At 52.5% G+C, this 14,380-nt stretch overlaps 1 protein-coding gene across 2 annotated transcripts in view; it reads left to right on the top strand.

The window, feature by feature from the left end:
• Kat7 (lysine acetyltransferase 7) overlaps window positions 1-10,507 on the top strand; it is a 28,921-nt gene extending 18,414 nt beyond the window's left edge. For both annotated transcript variants that reach the window (XM_003466876.4, XM_003466875.4), the window contains 8 exons: window positions 752-862; window positions 2,937-3,128; window positions 4,860-4,949; window positions 5,113-5,253; window positions 6,277-6,370; window positions 7,412-7,558; window positions 8,093-8,199; window positions 8,937-10,507. In XM_003466876.4, coding sequence (XP_003466924.1) covers window positions 752-862; window positions 2,937-3,128; window positions 4,860-4,949; window positions 5,113-5,253; window positions 6,277-6,370; window positions 7,412-7,558; window positions 8,093-8,199; window positions 8,937-9,038 — 984 coding nt within the window. In that variant the 3' untranslated portion in view covers window positions 9,039-10,507. The remainder of the gene's footprint in view (window positions 1-751; window positions 863-2,936; window positions 3,129-4,859; window positions 4,950-5,112; window positions 5,254-6,276; window positions 6,371-7,411; window positions 7,559-8,092; window positions 8,200-8,936) is intronic.
• The last annotated feature ends 3,873 nt before the right edge of the window (window positions 10,508-14,380 follow it).

Here is a 14,380-nt window from a genome sequence, read left to right as displayed (position 1 = left end):
TTTGGTTTTGATTGGTTCTTTTGGTCTCCCTCCACTCTGCAAGTACCCCTGGCTTAGGGTAGTTTGACATAAGAGTTGTTTTTTTGTTTTTTGGGGTTTTTTTTTTGTCTTTTTCATTTTTATCGGTACCGGGGATCGAACTCATGACTGCCTGCTTGCAAGGCAGGCGCTTATGCCGCTGAGCTAAATCCCCAGCCCCGACATAAGAGTTTTGATCCTGTGACCCTTGGGTTAGTTTTGGGCAGTACTGGTACAGGCCAGGCAGGCCCAGAAGCTGCCTCAGAACTTTAGCCATGTCCCTGGCAGTCTCATGCCCTTGGTGGACGGAGTCACAGGGAAGAACTTGGAGCCCTGCTCAGTCTAGCCGCCTCCCGCCTGGGATTTTCTCCCGGTCTGACCTTCCGGTGTTAGACCTGGCGGCTTGGAGAGTGAGCAGAGCGTGGCTGCATCTCCCAGCACTCGGGACTCAGATGCCCCTGGGCTCCCCGTAGTGCATGTTTTGCTAAGTCCTGCAACATTTCCTCCTGGAGAAATGGAGGCGGAGATTCTGGTGGTACTGGAGTGCACTTAGAGATAGAAGATGTCCTCTCAGGACTGTAGGGGCCCCTGTAGTCTCAGGCATCCTGGGGTGTTGGGCTGCTAAACAGGCTGCTGTGGCCCCAGTACCTGTGGGGTTGTGTCCGGTCAGCATCCACGGAGACCACAGGGCTGCTGTGTGGGGCCAGAGCCATCACGCTGCGTGTCTCCCTAGGAGCACAGGCAGACCTATGGGAACACACGGGAGCCCCTCCTGGAGAACCTGACCAGCGAGTACGACCTGGATCTCTTCCGCCGAGCACAGGCCCGGGCGTCAGAGGACCTGGTGAGTGTGTGATGGAGCGAGGCCCCTGGCGGACACATTCTGAAGGCCCGGACAGATGACTAGCGAGCAGCCTGGTGGGAATGAAATGTCCCTGGCTGCTTGAATCTCCTGCCCTTCTTTGGAGGCTGCCCTTCCCTTTCCTGTTTGAAACAAATCATATATATATATATATGTATGTATGTATGTATAGATGTATTTTTTCTTTCTCTCTCTCTCTCTCTCTCTCTCTCTCTCTCTCTGTCTCTCTGTCTCTGTCTCTCTCTCTCTCTCTCTCTCTCTCTCTCTCTCTCTCTCTCTCTCTCTCTCTCTCTCTCTCTCTCTCTCTCTCTCTCTCTCTCGGCCTACCACCCCAACTGGAAGTTGTAGGTGGGCCCCATTATTACCTGGGGGGTGCCCTTTTGTCTCCTTTTGCAATTCGGAGAGCACGGGGCCTGGCAGTGGTCCTCCTTTGTCTCCATGATCACCCAGCAGGACCTCCCGCTGCAGGGTTTCCTCACAGGTCTCTGGCTAACCTTGTAGAGCTTCAGTGATGGGAATGGCCTGCTGGGGTGCTGCACCATAGGTTCACCACCCCTGCCCTGAAACCATGACAGTAACCAAGGCAAAAGGAAGGAAGGGTTGTGGGTCTATGTTCTTGATTGTTTTTTGAGATGGCTTTCCATGCCATGGAGCTTACGTTGCACAGGTCGGCTTTAAACTCAGGCACAGCAGTCTTCCTGCTTCAGCCTCCTGAATGCTGGGAAGCCAGGTGTGGTGGCACACTTGTATTACTAGTGCTGGGGAGGCTGAGGCAGGGGGATCACTATGAGTTCAAGGCCAGTCTGGGCTATGTACACTCTTGTATCAAAAAAAAAAAAAAACAAAAAAACAGACTTTGCCAAGGACAAGTTTGAATGTCTTTCCATTTCATTTACATTCAGCTCACAGTCAGCTGGTTTCCCTGGGTGGAATTTTTAATAAATATGGATGAAGAAGATTCTTTTGATGGGGTTATTCTCTGATTTAACAGATTAAAATGTGTCGAGGGCAGTGTAGTTTGTAAAGTGAATCTCTGTCCAGCCCTGCTGGCCCCCTTCCACCCATTTAAAATTCCGCCCAGTCCTGGGCTGGAAACTTGTAGGAGGCAGTGTCCCTTGGCTTCCCCTCTCCCATTGGGCTGCTGCCACTGCTGTTGGTCCCTGCCCCCACCTTCTAGAAAGCAGTGCCCAGGCCGCCCTACCACCCTGTGCCGCCCTGTGCCGAGTGACCCTCCCAAACCACCTGTGGTCAGCTCACTGCCACCAAAGGAGCTGGAGACACACAGATGTTTTTCTTCCTCCATAGATCGCAAACTTGTCATCCAGACTTCAAAACAATTTTATTTTCAAAAATGGTTTTTAAAGTGCTTACTATTTAATTTTAGAAGTGGGTCTGTGTGAGATTCATACAACTTTATAAAACACTTCTGCAGGCACATAAGGCACTGTTTTTTTTTTTGTTTGTTTGTTTTGTTTTGTTTTGTTGGTACTGGGGATCAAACTCATGACTTAAAGCTTGCCAGGCAGGCACTTGTGCCTCTGAGCTAAATCCCTAGTGCTGGCGCTTTTTCTTCCTCTCTATTTTTTTATTTTGTTTTTGTCTTTTGAGACATAGTTCTCACTATGTGCTATGCAGTTCAGGCTGTCCTTGAGCTTACTTTGTAACCCAGGCTGGTCTCAAACTTGCAAAGATCCTCCTGCCTCAGCCTCCCAAGTACTGGGATAATAGGCATATGCTACCACTCCCCACAGGACACTGGCTAAATCATCTCCTCTGTTTAGTTTCAGAGTGATTATATTTGGTAGATTACCTTTCTGATTCAGTGTGCTTTAAGGCTGATACCAGGGGTAAAAAAGTATTCTGGACTCAGTATGATGGAGCCCAAGCATGTGGCCTCTGCCTGGTGCCCTGCGCCCAGCCCCTTCAGTGTGAGCCGCTTGTGGGTCGAAGCCAAATCTGTCTGAGTATGCTCGTCACCTGGGCACGGTGGCCTGTACGCGGGCTTATGGTACCGCAAACCCTACCCCTCCTCTGACTCTGCACTCCCTGGCCACAGGAGAAGCTGCGACTGCAAGGGCAGATCACCGAGGGTAGCAACATGATTAAGACGATCGCCTTTGGCCGCTACGAGCTGGACACGTGGTACCACTCTCCTTACCCTGAGGAGTACGCGCGGCTGGGCCGGCTCTACATGTGTGAGTTCTGCCTGAAGTACATGAAGAGCCAGACCATACTCCGCCGGCACATGGTGAGTCGCCCTGGGTCCCTCTGCCGGCCGTGGTAGCCATGTGGCCTCTCTGGATTTGGCCTTAGATGTGACACCCTGCCTAGCAGCTCTCTGCAGTCACAGAAGTGGGCTGAAGGCGCAGGGAATCAGTGTCCACTTTTGAGGACCGGAGCGTGCAGCCAGGCTGGCACTGCGTGGCAGCCGAAGGTCCTTACCCAAACCCTGTCACGAACCGCCCTGTCTTCTTTCTTCCCCAGGGCGTGAGTTACCTGTGCCTAGTCCCAGACTCACTGGAAGCCTGGGGCAGGCAGGGCAGGGCAGGAGCCCCGGGGCTCCCCTTCTGGGTGCTGAATGCTTTGTCTCCCAGGGAGACCAGTGTGTGACCGAGCGGGAAAGAGCAGAGCACGTCCCATCGGGCCTCAGTTCACTCCTTTCTGGGTCTTGAATGTATTTCTTCCCATTGAGATAGGAATAAAAACTTGAATCTTTCTTATTGATAAATATGCTTGCTAGATTTTTTTCTCAGCTTTCAGCCATTTTTCTTTCCCTAGGTTTGGAATAAAAGCTTTGTCTTAAGAGAACTTCTGCTATGAAGTAGGGATGGGAAGCACAACACATAAAGGGATAAAGACCACACACCCCCCCCTTTTTTTTAAATGACAGGATCTCACTTTGTATTTCAGGCTGGCTTTGAATTCACTGTGTAGTCTAGCCTGGCCATCCTCCTGCCTCAGCCTCCTGAGTCCTGGGAGTATAGATGTGCACCACCAGCCTGACATGGATTGTGATTGTTGATTGACAGAACGTCACAATAAAAGCATTTGATTAAAACCGCCAACATATATAGAATTTTAAAAACAGTTTTGGGGTGGTACTGAAGTTTGAGTCCAGGGCTTTCGGACTGAACTGCGTCCCGGCTCTTACTTTTTTATTTCAAGACAGGGTCTTGCTAAGTGGCCTAGGCTGTCTCTTGCCTCACCCTCCCAGAGCCACCACTATGACTACTTTTAAACATTTCAAAATGTATTTATTTAAGTTTGCCTAGTCACAGCAGTGGCTGGCTGTGTTAACACTGCAGACAAGGCTAGAGCTGTAGCTGAGGGATAAGAGCTTGCCCTGCATGCCTGAGGCGCTGGGTTCAATACCAGAAAGTGCCCTTCAGTGAGGAAAAGGGGGTGCATTGTCCCCCTTGTGGTCATTTGCCCCCCAGCCTTCTCCCACTCTGCCAGGCCACTGTATCTCAGGGGGAAGTGGCGGGACTTTCCCTTAGGCCTCCTGTGTAACAGTCCGTCTGCACGGCCCAGGACAGATAGTGGTTGTTGGTTGTCTTTATCATTGTGGGTCCCTTTTCTAATCTGAAAAACAGCCCAGTAAAGGTGAGAGTAAAGTGCACTACTTAGCAACTCTAAGCTGCTGGAAGTCAGCTGCTTAAGAATTTCCTGTTAGCCTGAGACCTTTTATAATAAGCGAAGTGTTCTTATCTGTGTGGCTTTTACAGACTGGATGATCTTAATCTCCTGTGCTGAGACAGCACCAGGACGGAATCCAGAAAACTTGTTCCAAACTGCTGTAAAAATGCCACGAGTGGATCCCAATGACTGTTGAAGGCTTTGTTTGTTTTACTGGAAAAAGAAATCTGTTTTGCTGCATGGCTTCAAGTTAACCAAATCTGACCTGTGGTTGTTTTTCCCTTTGAGGCGCCACTCTCGGAAGTGGGCTGGGGTTCCTTGATGTAAGTCCTTTCTCTTGCAGGCCAAGTGTGTTTGGAAACACCCGCCTGGAGACGAGATATATCGCAAAGGCTCCATCTCGGTGTTTGAGGTAGACGGCAAGAAAAACAAGGTAAGACGTGGCAGCCCAGGAGAGGGCGGTGGGTTGGTGGGGGGGGGGCCTCACACAGCTTCCCCAAGGGGTATGTTCAGTCCTCACCGTGCCTTGAAAAAGAGCACGGATAGTTCACGTGAGCAGAGGAGCCCCTGGCCACAGAGTCTCTCTCTGCTTCTAGATCTACTGCCAAAACCTGTGCCTGTTGGCCAAGCTTTTCCTGGACCACAAGACATTATATTATGATGTGGAGCCCTTCCTGTTCTACGTGATGACGGAAGCGGACAACACTGGCTGTCACCTGATTGGATATTTTTCCAAGGTCAGTGGGTTCTGGAGAGGAGACTGTTGGCTGGAGGAGGGGGATGGGTGCCTTTGGGGGCTCCGATCCCCGATAGGGAGAGGCAGTATCCTGGACAATGGTCAGCCATAAGAGAACAGGGAAGCCCATGTATCAGAGCTCACTTAATGAAAACGTTCAGTTCTTTACTAAAAGCTTCTGGCATACCTTTTGGACTTGCGGGCTGGAGCTGCCTATTAATTACTGGCTCAGCGCTCCCTCCTAACCCTCAAGCCCACATCTTGTAGTCCAGCCAACTCTGCCTGCTTTGCCATCTATGTCATCATTTAAAACCAGGAATAAATTCTGATCACTGGTTCTTTAGCTAGGCTTCCAGCACAGCTCCTGAGCATGCGTGCCCCCATGCTGGATGTGGCTCATGGCTTTGGCATGACAGCTTAATTGAAACAGTTCACGCAATGAGCAGCTCTCTGGCCCTAGGCAGCCCAGCTCGGTGGGGTTTAGCGTGTGCACTGTCACTTGGCCACTGTGCACTTGGCACGGTTTTTATCTCGAAGTGCTGCACATGGCGGAAAGAGCAAGGCCTCATGTCCACTTACCCTCCTCGCCTGTCCCCGTGACTTTGCCTGTTCCAGGCATTTCACAGACAGAATCCTAGAAAATGTGATTTGGTCCAGTTTTGAACCCAAAGGAAGCACTTCTGTTTTGTCTCTTCGCCTTATCTCCTGGTAGACGGCCTCCCTCCTTTTGAAAGTCTGCTTTTAGAAAGGGCGGCTGTAGACTGACTCCACAGTCTTGACCTTGATTTGCTCTGTGGCCATCAGGAAGCCAGAGCTGGCTCCTTAAAATGAGACCAGAGGTCTCTGAGCTCAAGAAACCTTGGGACTCAAGGCTTTGGCCATCAGGAAGGGTGAGGTGCTGATCGCCACCATCTAGGACTGGCTATGGGGGCTTTCGCAGGAAGCCTCATTGTGTGTTTGTGGGGAGCAGAAGCCTTTGGTCCAAACTCTTCTGACCTGCAGACTCATTTGCTTTTGCTTTTAGGAAAAGAACTCATTCCTGAACTACAATGTATCCTGCATCCTTACCATGCCTCAGTACATGAGACAGGGCTACGGCAAGATGCTCATTGACTTCAGTAAGTGAAGCTACTCCCGAGGCAGGGACCCTGTGAATGTTGTCATCTGCAATTCCTGCTGGGTGTGCAGCAAGTGGGGAAAGCTGGATCTGTTAGCTGGGAGACAGTCTGAGTGCTTTGGTGGTCACCTACACCAAGCACAGTGCGGTCAAATGGAGTTCCTGGAAAGGTGACTCCCAGCTGCCTTTGATAGAGTGCCCTGTTTAGCTCTTGTGCTGTGACAGATGTTCGCAGTTCCTTAGGTCCATTTTGGTTGGTGATTTTAATGGCCCCTAGCCTGGCACCACGTGGCTGTTCCCAGCACAGGAAGCCTGGGGACACTGAGGTGAGCTGCAGGCCCAAGCGAGTTCCCGTCTGCGTCCCTGAACACAGGGTGACCCTGGCCCATAGCAGTTTGTTTTGCGGGTTTGATGCCACACTTGGGTCTGAGCAAGAGATCACTCCGAATTTGAGGTCATCCTGGGTTACATAGCGAGAACCTGTCCCAATAACTAACGTTTGAAGATTTCAAATACATGAAAAGCTCCACAGTAAAGTGGCTTCCCCTTTCCGTTCCCCATCTACCTTTTTTTTTTGTCTTTTTATCGGTACTGGGGATCGAACTCATGACTGCCTGCTTGCAAGGCAGGTGCTTATGCCACTGAGGTAAATCTCCAGCCCCTCCCCATCTATCTTGAGAAAAGACCTTGCTATGTGGTTCCAGCTGGCCTCGAACTCACTGTGTAGCCTGGACTGGCCTCAAACTCAGGATGACCCCTGCCTCAGCCCCCCAGGGCTGGGACTAGTAAGAATGGCCCCAACACCCAGCTAGCACTTCTTTATTGATGTCTGCTCTGGGGATTTTTTTTAATGGCTCTTACAAGTAATGCACTTCCATATTCCCCACCCCACCCCCCGGCTTGTCAGAGAAGCATGTCCCACTGAAAGGCTGACCCACTGCACAGCGGTTTGCTTAGTGAAGCCTTCCACGTTAGCACTCTGCTCTGTGCCGTTAGGATGAGGCACAAGGTTGCTAGAAAAAGTATGTTTGTTCCCCGGCAGGTTATTTGCTTTCCAAAGTGGAAGAAAAAGTGGGCTCCCCAGAGCGCCCGCTCTCGGACCTGGGGCTCATCAGCTACCGAAGTTACTGGAAAGAAGTGCTGCTCCGCTACCTGCACAATTTCCAGGGCAAAGAGATTTCTATCAAAGGTTGGTGTTCGACTGCTTCAACGCTGGTTAGTCCCTCCCCTAGCTTTCCTGCTGGGTCCTGGTCACGCTTTGTCACCTGTACACACAGCGCTGGTCTCTGTGCCCTGTGGCTGGGGAGGGGTGGCCCCTAAGTGAGGCCACTGCAGAGCCCCTCACCGGAGCTCTGGGATGCTTGAGAATTAGTTTCTCATTGCTGGAGCTGCCAGCACTTTAATTCTTACAAAAGTCCAGAAGAAAACTTCCAAGTATTTTGACACACGCGCGAGAGCTTTTGAGACAGCAGCCTTTGCCTTGCCCAGTGGAAGTGGAGAACCAGGTTCGGTCTGCATCCAGCCTTGGTCTCTGAGGGGCCAGAGTAGCTTCTTGGTGAAACACAGGCTCCAGCAGAGTCACCCCGGCCACTCTGTGCACAGTCTCTGGGCAGATCGAGGGCCACACACCCTAGCCCTTGGGAGTCCCCCAGAGGAAAGGCCCATCGGGAAGAGACGGGGTGCCTGTTGTCTGAGCTGGGTCTCAGGAGCACTTGTGTTTCAGAAATCAGCCAGGAGACGGCTGTGAACCCCGTGGACATCGTCAGCACTCTGCAGGCCCTTCAGATGCTCAAGTATTGGAAAGGGAAACACTTGGTTTTAAAGAGACAGGTGAGGCTTCCAACAGCTTGCTTGGTGTTGCTTAAGAAGGGGTAGAGCCCGCTGGGTCTGACCGCTGGAGAGAATTTCCCTTCTTTTTTTTTTTTTTTTTGGTCTTTTTGAGGCAAAGTCTCACTGTGCACGTCAGGCTGGCCCTGAGCTCATAACAATTCTCCTGTCTCAGCCTCTCAGTGGTTGGGATTACAGGCCTGTGCCACCACACCTGGCCCCATTTATCTTTATCAGGACCTGTTGGTGGCTCCTGCCTCAAATCTGGGTGACACAAATTAAGCAGCGTTTTGCTGCGTACCACTTCTGACATTGGATGGTTTTCCTGGACTGGGAAAAGCCCTGAGACTGTCACACAGATGCCATCTCCACTCATGCCCACTTTAGAATTTCTTAGTTGACTGCTCCATGTAATGAACTAGGTGAATGGTTTTCACTCCTCACTCCAGGCAAGGTAGGATGGAGTGGGTGAGGTAGGAGAGCAGTTCAGAGATGAAGAGAGAATATTTTTTGCTGGTTCACACCTGTGACCTCAGCACTCAGAAGGTTGAGGCAGGAGGATTGCTGTGAGGTTGAACTCCATGCGAAGTTGAAGAGACCCAGCCTCAAACAGATGAAGCTACTGTTTTCTGTACCTGAACAAGCTGTGAAGCTTGGCAGTTCCTTCCTGTCCAGTCAGTAGTAGTTCTGGAATCTGTGGGTCCAGGCGTGGTGTCTAATGATACTTCTTGTTCTTCCAGGACCTGATTGACGAGTGGATAGCCAAAGAGGCCAAACGGTCCAACTCCAATAAAACCATGGATCCAAGCTGCTTAAAATGGACCCCTCCCAAGGGCACTTAAAGTGACCCATCATTCTGAGCCAGCGAACCCCAGCAGTAGGAATCCATCCCCTAGGGATCTGTCTGTCATTTCTGTCGCTCTCGTGATTGGCAAGTGCAGTACCCTTTGGGAAGGCCACGCCCCTCAGGACTGTCCTGGCTCCGCCCTCGTGTACACTGCAGACGCTGGTTCTGAGGAACTGTTGTTTCGGCCTCAGTGAGGTTGCCCGGATGGGACCGCGCCGGCATGGGCTGCGGCTCCTGCATAGCACTGACCCAAGGAGTTCTGTTCTGGTACTGTACCTGTCCAGTCACTGGTTCCGCCTCATGTCCTCTGCCCCATGAGGTGTGTCGTGTCCGCTGAGCTTCGTTCTAGTGCTTCTTGCCACCTGGTCACCAGACCTCCCAATAACGGTTGCCATGGCCAGGACCTTCGTGGTGGCCACTGCCACACGTGTCTGGGGAGCGGCTGGCAGGGGTGGCACTTGGCAGAGGGGGGGGGGGTCCGTGGGCTCACCAGGAGGGGGCCGTCCACCTCAGGTGGCACCTCACTGACCCTTTTGCGCCTCTCTTTATGTCCGTATCGGTGTCGGGCTGATCAGAGCTGAGGACTCGCGGGGAGCTTGTTGGCAGTTCGAGGGGCGGCCACACTGTGTTTACCTGCCTGTGGCGGTGGGCAGAGTCTCGGTGGAAGAGGACGGAAGCTGCTTTTCGCCCCACTGAAAAGTGCCCGGCAGTGGACGTGCTCTCCCTGCCTGCTTGGCCCTTTTTACTCCTGCAGGTGCCAAAGTGATTCCCAGTGCTCCCCGCGGTGCCCCATGGTGACTGGTGGGCTCAGCCACGCACCTCCGCCAGCCTTTGGGGGGGGGGGGATTTGCCCTGGAGCCCCTGGGAGAAGCTACGGGTGATTGGGAGAGGGTGGCTGGGAGCAATTCCCATGTTGCCCGGGACCCCGCGAGGCAGGGCTTCCGGCGCGCAGCAGCAGCGTAGCCCCCTGGTGGAGGACGCCGCGCTCCGCCCCTCTGAACTGCTGCTCCTCCCTTTTGGGCTGTGCTGCCGTGCTCCCCTCCGGTCTCCTCTATTTTCGGTGTTGTCTGAGTGCAGGAAGAGACTCTCCTCTAATTTCCCCGCGCCCGTTATAACCTGCTATCTTGGGGCAGCCTTTGATGTCTGACGCGTCGCCCTTCCCAGCTCAGTCTCCTCCGACACCGCCGTCTTTGCGCGGCATCCTCACCATGATCCTGACTCTGGTCATTTGTGCCTTTCTCTCGTCATCTCTGTACACTACTTATACTCACTGTGGGTTTTGGGGAGCTGTTGAAGCATGTTCTGTGGTGGCTCCCCTCCAGTGTCACTGTCCCAGTCTCTCCAAAAGCAACCTCACCGGGGTTTTGTTATGGGGTGAAGGCCTTTTGCGGACGCCACGTCCTCCTCCACGTGTGGTAGAATGTGCTCTTCTGTATCTACTCAATAAAGCATGTTCTCTGCTCACGGCTGCCTCCCGGACTCGTTTGTGTGTGGCAGTGCCGCAGCGGGCCTGCTGCTCCTGTCACCACACTGGGTGGGGACTCCTTCTCTCTGGCAAGAAACCATTGAGAGGCAGCTGGCAGCCCCGGGGCCACGCTGTCCCTGAGACGTGGCCATCTGCAGAGGGAGTAGGGCTTTCTCTGAACCTTTGTGGTGGGTGGGACACGTTCCATCTACCTCCCCGGGTGCCAGCTCACCGGTGCACGGAGCTCGTTGCTGGTCCATGTGACTCACGCTTTCGCTGAGGTCACTTCCTTCTGCTCTAGGGGGAGGGGATCCAGCTGGAGGTTAGGAGAGGTGGGGACCAGTGGGAGGTAGCAGCAGATGTCACCTTCTGCCACTCAGCATGTTTGCCTGTAGTGAGCTGTCACCTTCCCCTTGTCCCCCTCCCAGCTTGTATTTCTCAACATTTCCTGTGCATTTACCTGTAGCATTTACCAGGGTGGGAAGGAAGCAAGGCCGGGCGCTGTGGCAGGGAGGAGGCAGTGGGAATTGTGTTTGCTGGGGTGCTTTTGCTGCAGCTGGGAGTGCTGGGGACCCATTCCCCCAGCCCCTCAGGCAGACCAGGATCCTTTAGAGCCTGAAATCCCAGCTACTCAGGCTGAATCAGGAGGATTGCAAGTCTGAAGCTAGCCAGGGCAACATAGCAAGAAAATCGTTCCAAAAGTCCCATGTGCCTCGTACTGAAGGGTAGGGAGTAAGATGGGGAAAAGCTTACGGTTGTAAAAGGACCCTGTATTCACCCTTCTTCATGTATACTCAAGCCTCCCTGTCATAAATATTTGTAGCAAAGAGAAATTTTGCAACTACAATTTGAAAAAATTGAAGCAGGTAATGATGGACCATGTGGTAGGGGTTTTGTGCACACACTGACCCCAGCCCTCCAGGCTGGCTGCTCCCCTAAATATTAATGGAAGCCTTCTGGCTCAGACCCCTCACAGGTATGGGAAGGACTTTTTACCTCCTTGGCTGCTTGCAGCGAGGTTCTGTCTCCTATAATGCTTTATCTAAAAGCTTCTTTGCATGAAAGCTTAGCTGCTCAGGCTCTTCCTGAGAAGGGGCAAAAGTCTGCACTTGCCCCAGGATCCAGTTCTGAAAACCCACCTGGAGCTCGCCCTGCTGGAGGTGCCTTGTTCCAGGCTTCCATTGCAAGGATATGGACGAAGCTGGTGGAAACACCCAAAAGAGTTGATTTTACTGAGTTTTAGCAGTAGTAAGTTGGGGGTGGGGATAGAAGGTGAGCCCAGGAAGCAGAAGACATGCCTGGCTTAGTGACGCAGTGTAGGTTTTATAGGGCAGGGTGCTTGTACGTGGCCTAGACTTTATTGGCCCCTGCAGCCCAGGCAGGTGGCATCATGGCTGGGCTTGGGAATGACCCGGAGCAGAGCCAGTTTGTCCAGAAAGATTGGAGCTGTGCACACAGAAATCAACCGCAGTTTGCTCGTGGTGCACATTCCTTCTGAAGCACTGGACAGACAGAATGGGTGTTAGTGACCCGGGGTGGCCCTGGACCTCCCTTTAGAGGACTATGCAAATAGCACATTTGCAGTTCAGGAAACTACCTTTGAAGTCCATTCGTGGACGTGGGGTTAAGAAGCCCGGGTTTGAAAAGCCCTAGGAATGCTTTCTGCCTTCCTGCTTATTCCAAGACCTTAAGCTGATTCTGTCGTATGCCTGGGCTTAAGGGCCTGGTTGCACTATAAGGGGAGGTGACAAGGATGAAGCCTGGCTCGATGTGGCTGAGCCTCACCGATGGGCCTCAGTGGGACATGCATACCGAACAGTCTGTGTGTCATGAGAACGAAATATGGAAACTGCTTTTGCTAAGTAATAGTCTGTGATGCCTGCTAGGAATTTTAGGAACTACCGTTGCTGTTTGTCCAGATTGTGGAACTCTAGAACTGAACCTCAGCTGGGTTTGCTTCAGCACTTTTGGCCGCAAACATAGATGGCTGCCCCTTCCAGACCATTTCCTGCTGATGGGGGCAGCGTAATTGCTGCCTTCCCTTGTGGTGTCTTTGGCCATGCCAGTGAATGTCACTAAGAAGGAAACAAAGGCTCGCCCAGTGGTGAAAACTGCCCCGGTGCCCGAACATCAGTGTCTCCCTCCCTCTGTGCAGTGCCATTGGATACAAGTCACGCTGCCACCATCTGGCACTTGGGGGTTTTTTACTGGTGCCCAAGAATGGAGAAAATAACGCATGCTGTTCTTCAACTGTGGCTCTGGTGCTCCTCCCAAGTGTTCCCTGTGAGATATAAACACCTTTATCCTCAGCAAGTCAACAGTTCCAAGAAGCCAGCCTTTGTTCTTGTTTCTGAGCACAGCGCCCCCATTTATTCCAGATCAGAAAAGTCCCTTCCGAGGTGTCTCCAAAGATGGCAGCTGATGGGCTCTATCCTGGTGTGGCTGGGCTGGCCTGTGCCATGTCTCGACTCCTGGAATGCCCCGGAAGTGATTTCTTGTAGCTTCCAGGTTTTGCCACTGGCATTGAGCTGATGTGCTTCCAAACCAGGGGCTTGAGGTAGACTGCTGAGTGAGGAGAGGGCCCTGACACTGGTAGTTAATACCAGGCCCCACCCTTGGGTTTCCTGGAGGTGGCAGTGCCACAAGACTGAACCCTGGATGCAGCCTGGTCAGTGTTCCCTGCTGATGCTCCAGGAAGATAATAAAATATGGAGCCCAGACCCACCGACCCATGAAACCATGAGGCACACCGTTCTAAGTCACGTTTTGGGTTGCTTCTGTAGATAGCAGGGAAACTAAAGGGCTAGCGTCAGGTCTGGCCTTGTCACCAGAAGGTGTGCACCACGGAGGACGCTCACCTTGTGGCATCCCTGTGGAGGTGACACTCAAGAGTTGGCTGAGCCCCAGGTTGGCCACTGCATTATCAGCTGTTGGTCAAATTGCCCCAAGGCCTCCGGTTGACCTTGGGAGCCTTGATCTCCCTAAGTGGGTCAGGAGGAGTGAAGACAGAATGTATGTGGCTCCCTGCGCTCTTTGGCTTGGTTCCTGTTTACCCTGGCTCCCAAGCCGTTCCATATGCTGACTCACACATGGCTTACACACCGCCTCCTCCTGCAGCCCGACCAGCCCAGGGTCCCGCTCTGTACTTCCTGGGAAGACCTCGATCTCAGCTCTCCCCAGATGCATCCCATTAAATACCAAAGTATTAGCAAAGGGTCCTGCGGTCCAGTACATTCGGAAAGCACCAAGTGAAACACTGGAAGGTTTCTTGATTTACGGGCTTCTCCAAGCCTGCAGGAAGCTATGGACATTGGGGTTTTCTGAGAGGGAGAGAGGATGTAACAGTTTCTAAAATGATTTCACCACGAAGGGGTCTCTGCTGGTATGGTGGGGCTCAGACTTCGGGAAACGGGCGCAGTTTTTTGGGGGCCACAGATACAGCTCAGCAGCACAGTTCCTGCCTGGCAAGTGTGAGGTTGTGAGTTCGATTCCTGGCACCAAAAAAGTTCCTTTGGTGCCGTCCTTGTAATAGTAACACCTGGGAGTTGTAAGTGTCAAGGCCTGGCCTCCATTTCCTGTGTGACTTAAGGGAGTGGCTTGCTGTCACCTGCAGAATGCTCAATGCACAGTTGTCCTGAGTGACCTTGCAGAGGGCCTGGGAGGCCCTGTCTTGGCACACAGATGCCTAACAGTGGTGTGGGGAAAATGTCAATGAGGGAGGGGACAAAGTATCCTAAAGCACAGCAGGAGGGAATCAACTGAGCTGGGGTACTGGGGCAAGGAGGTTTGTTTGTTTTGTTTTGTTTGGGTTCTGGGGCTGGAACTCAACCTTCTACATGCCAGGGCTGTGCTTGTGCTGCTAAGCTAAATCC

This window comes from Cavia porcellus, unplaced genomic scaffold, assembly GCF_034190915.1.
Source record: "Cavia porcellus strain 051 isolate PalLab524CR breed Dunkin Hartley unplaced genomic scaffold, mCavPor4.1 scaffold_6, whole genome shotgun sequence".
Classification (NCBI taxonomy): Eukaryota; Metazoa; Chordata; class Mammalia; order Rodentia; family Caviidae; genus Cavia; species Cavia porcellus.
Note: the sequence above shows the minus strand (reverse complement) of the source record. Positions and strands in the feature narration are given on the sequence as shown.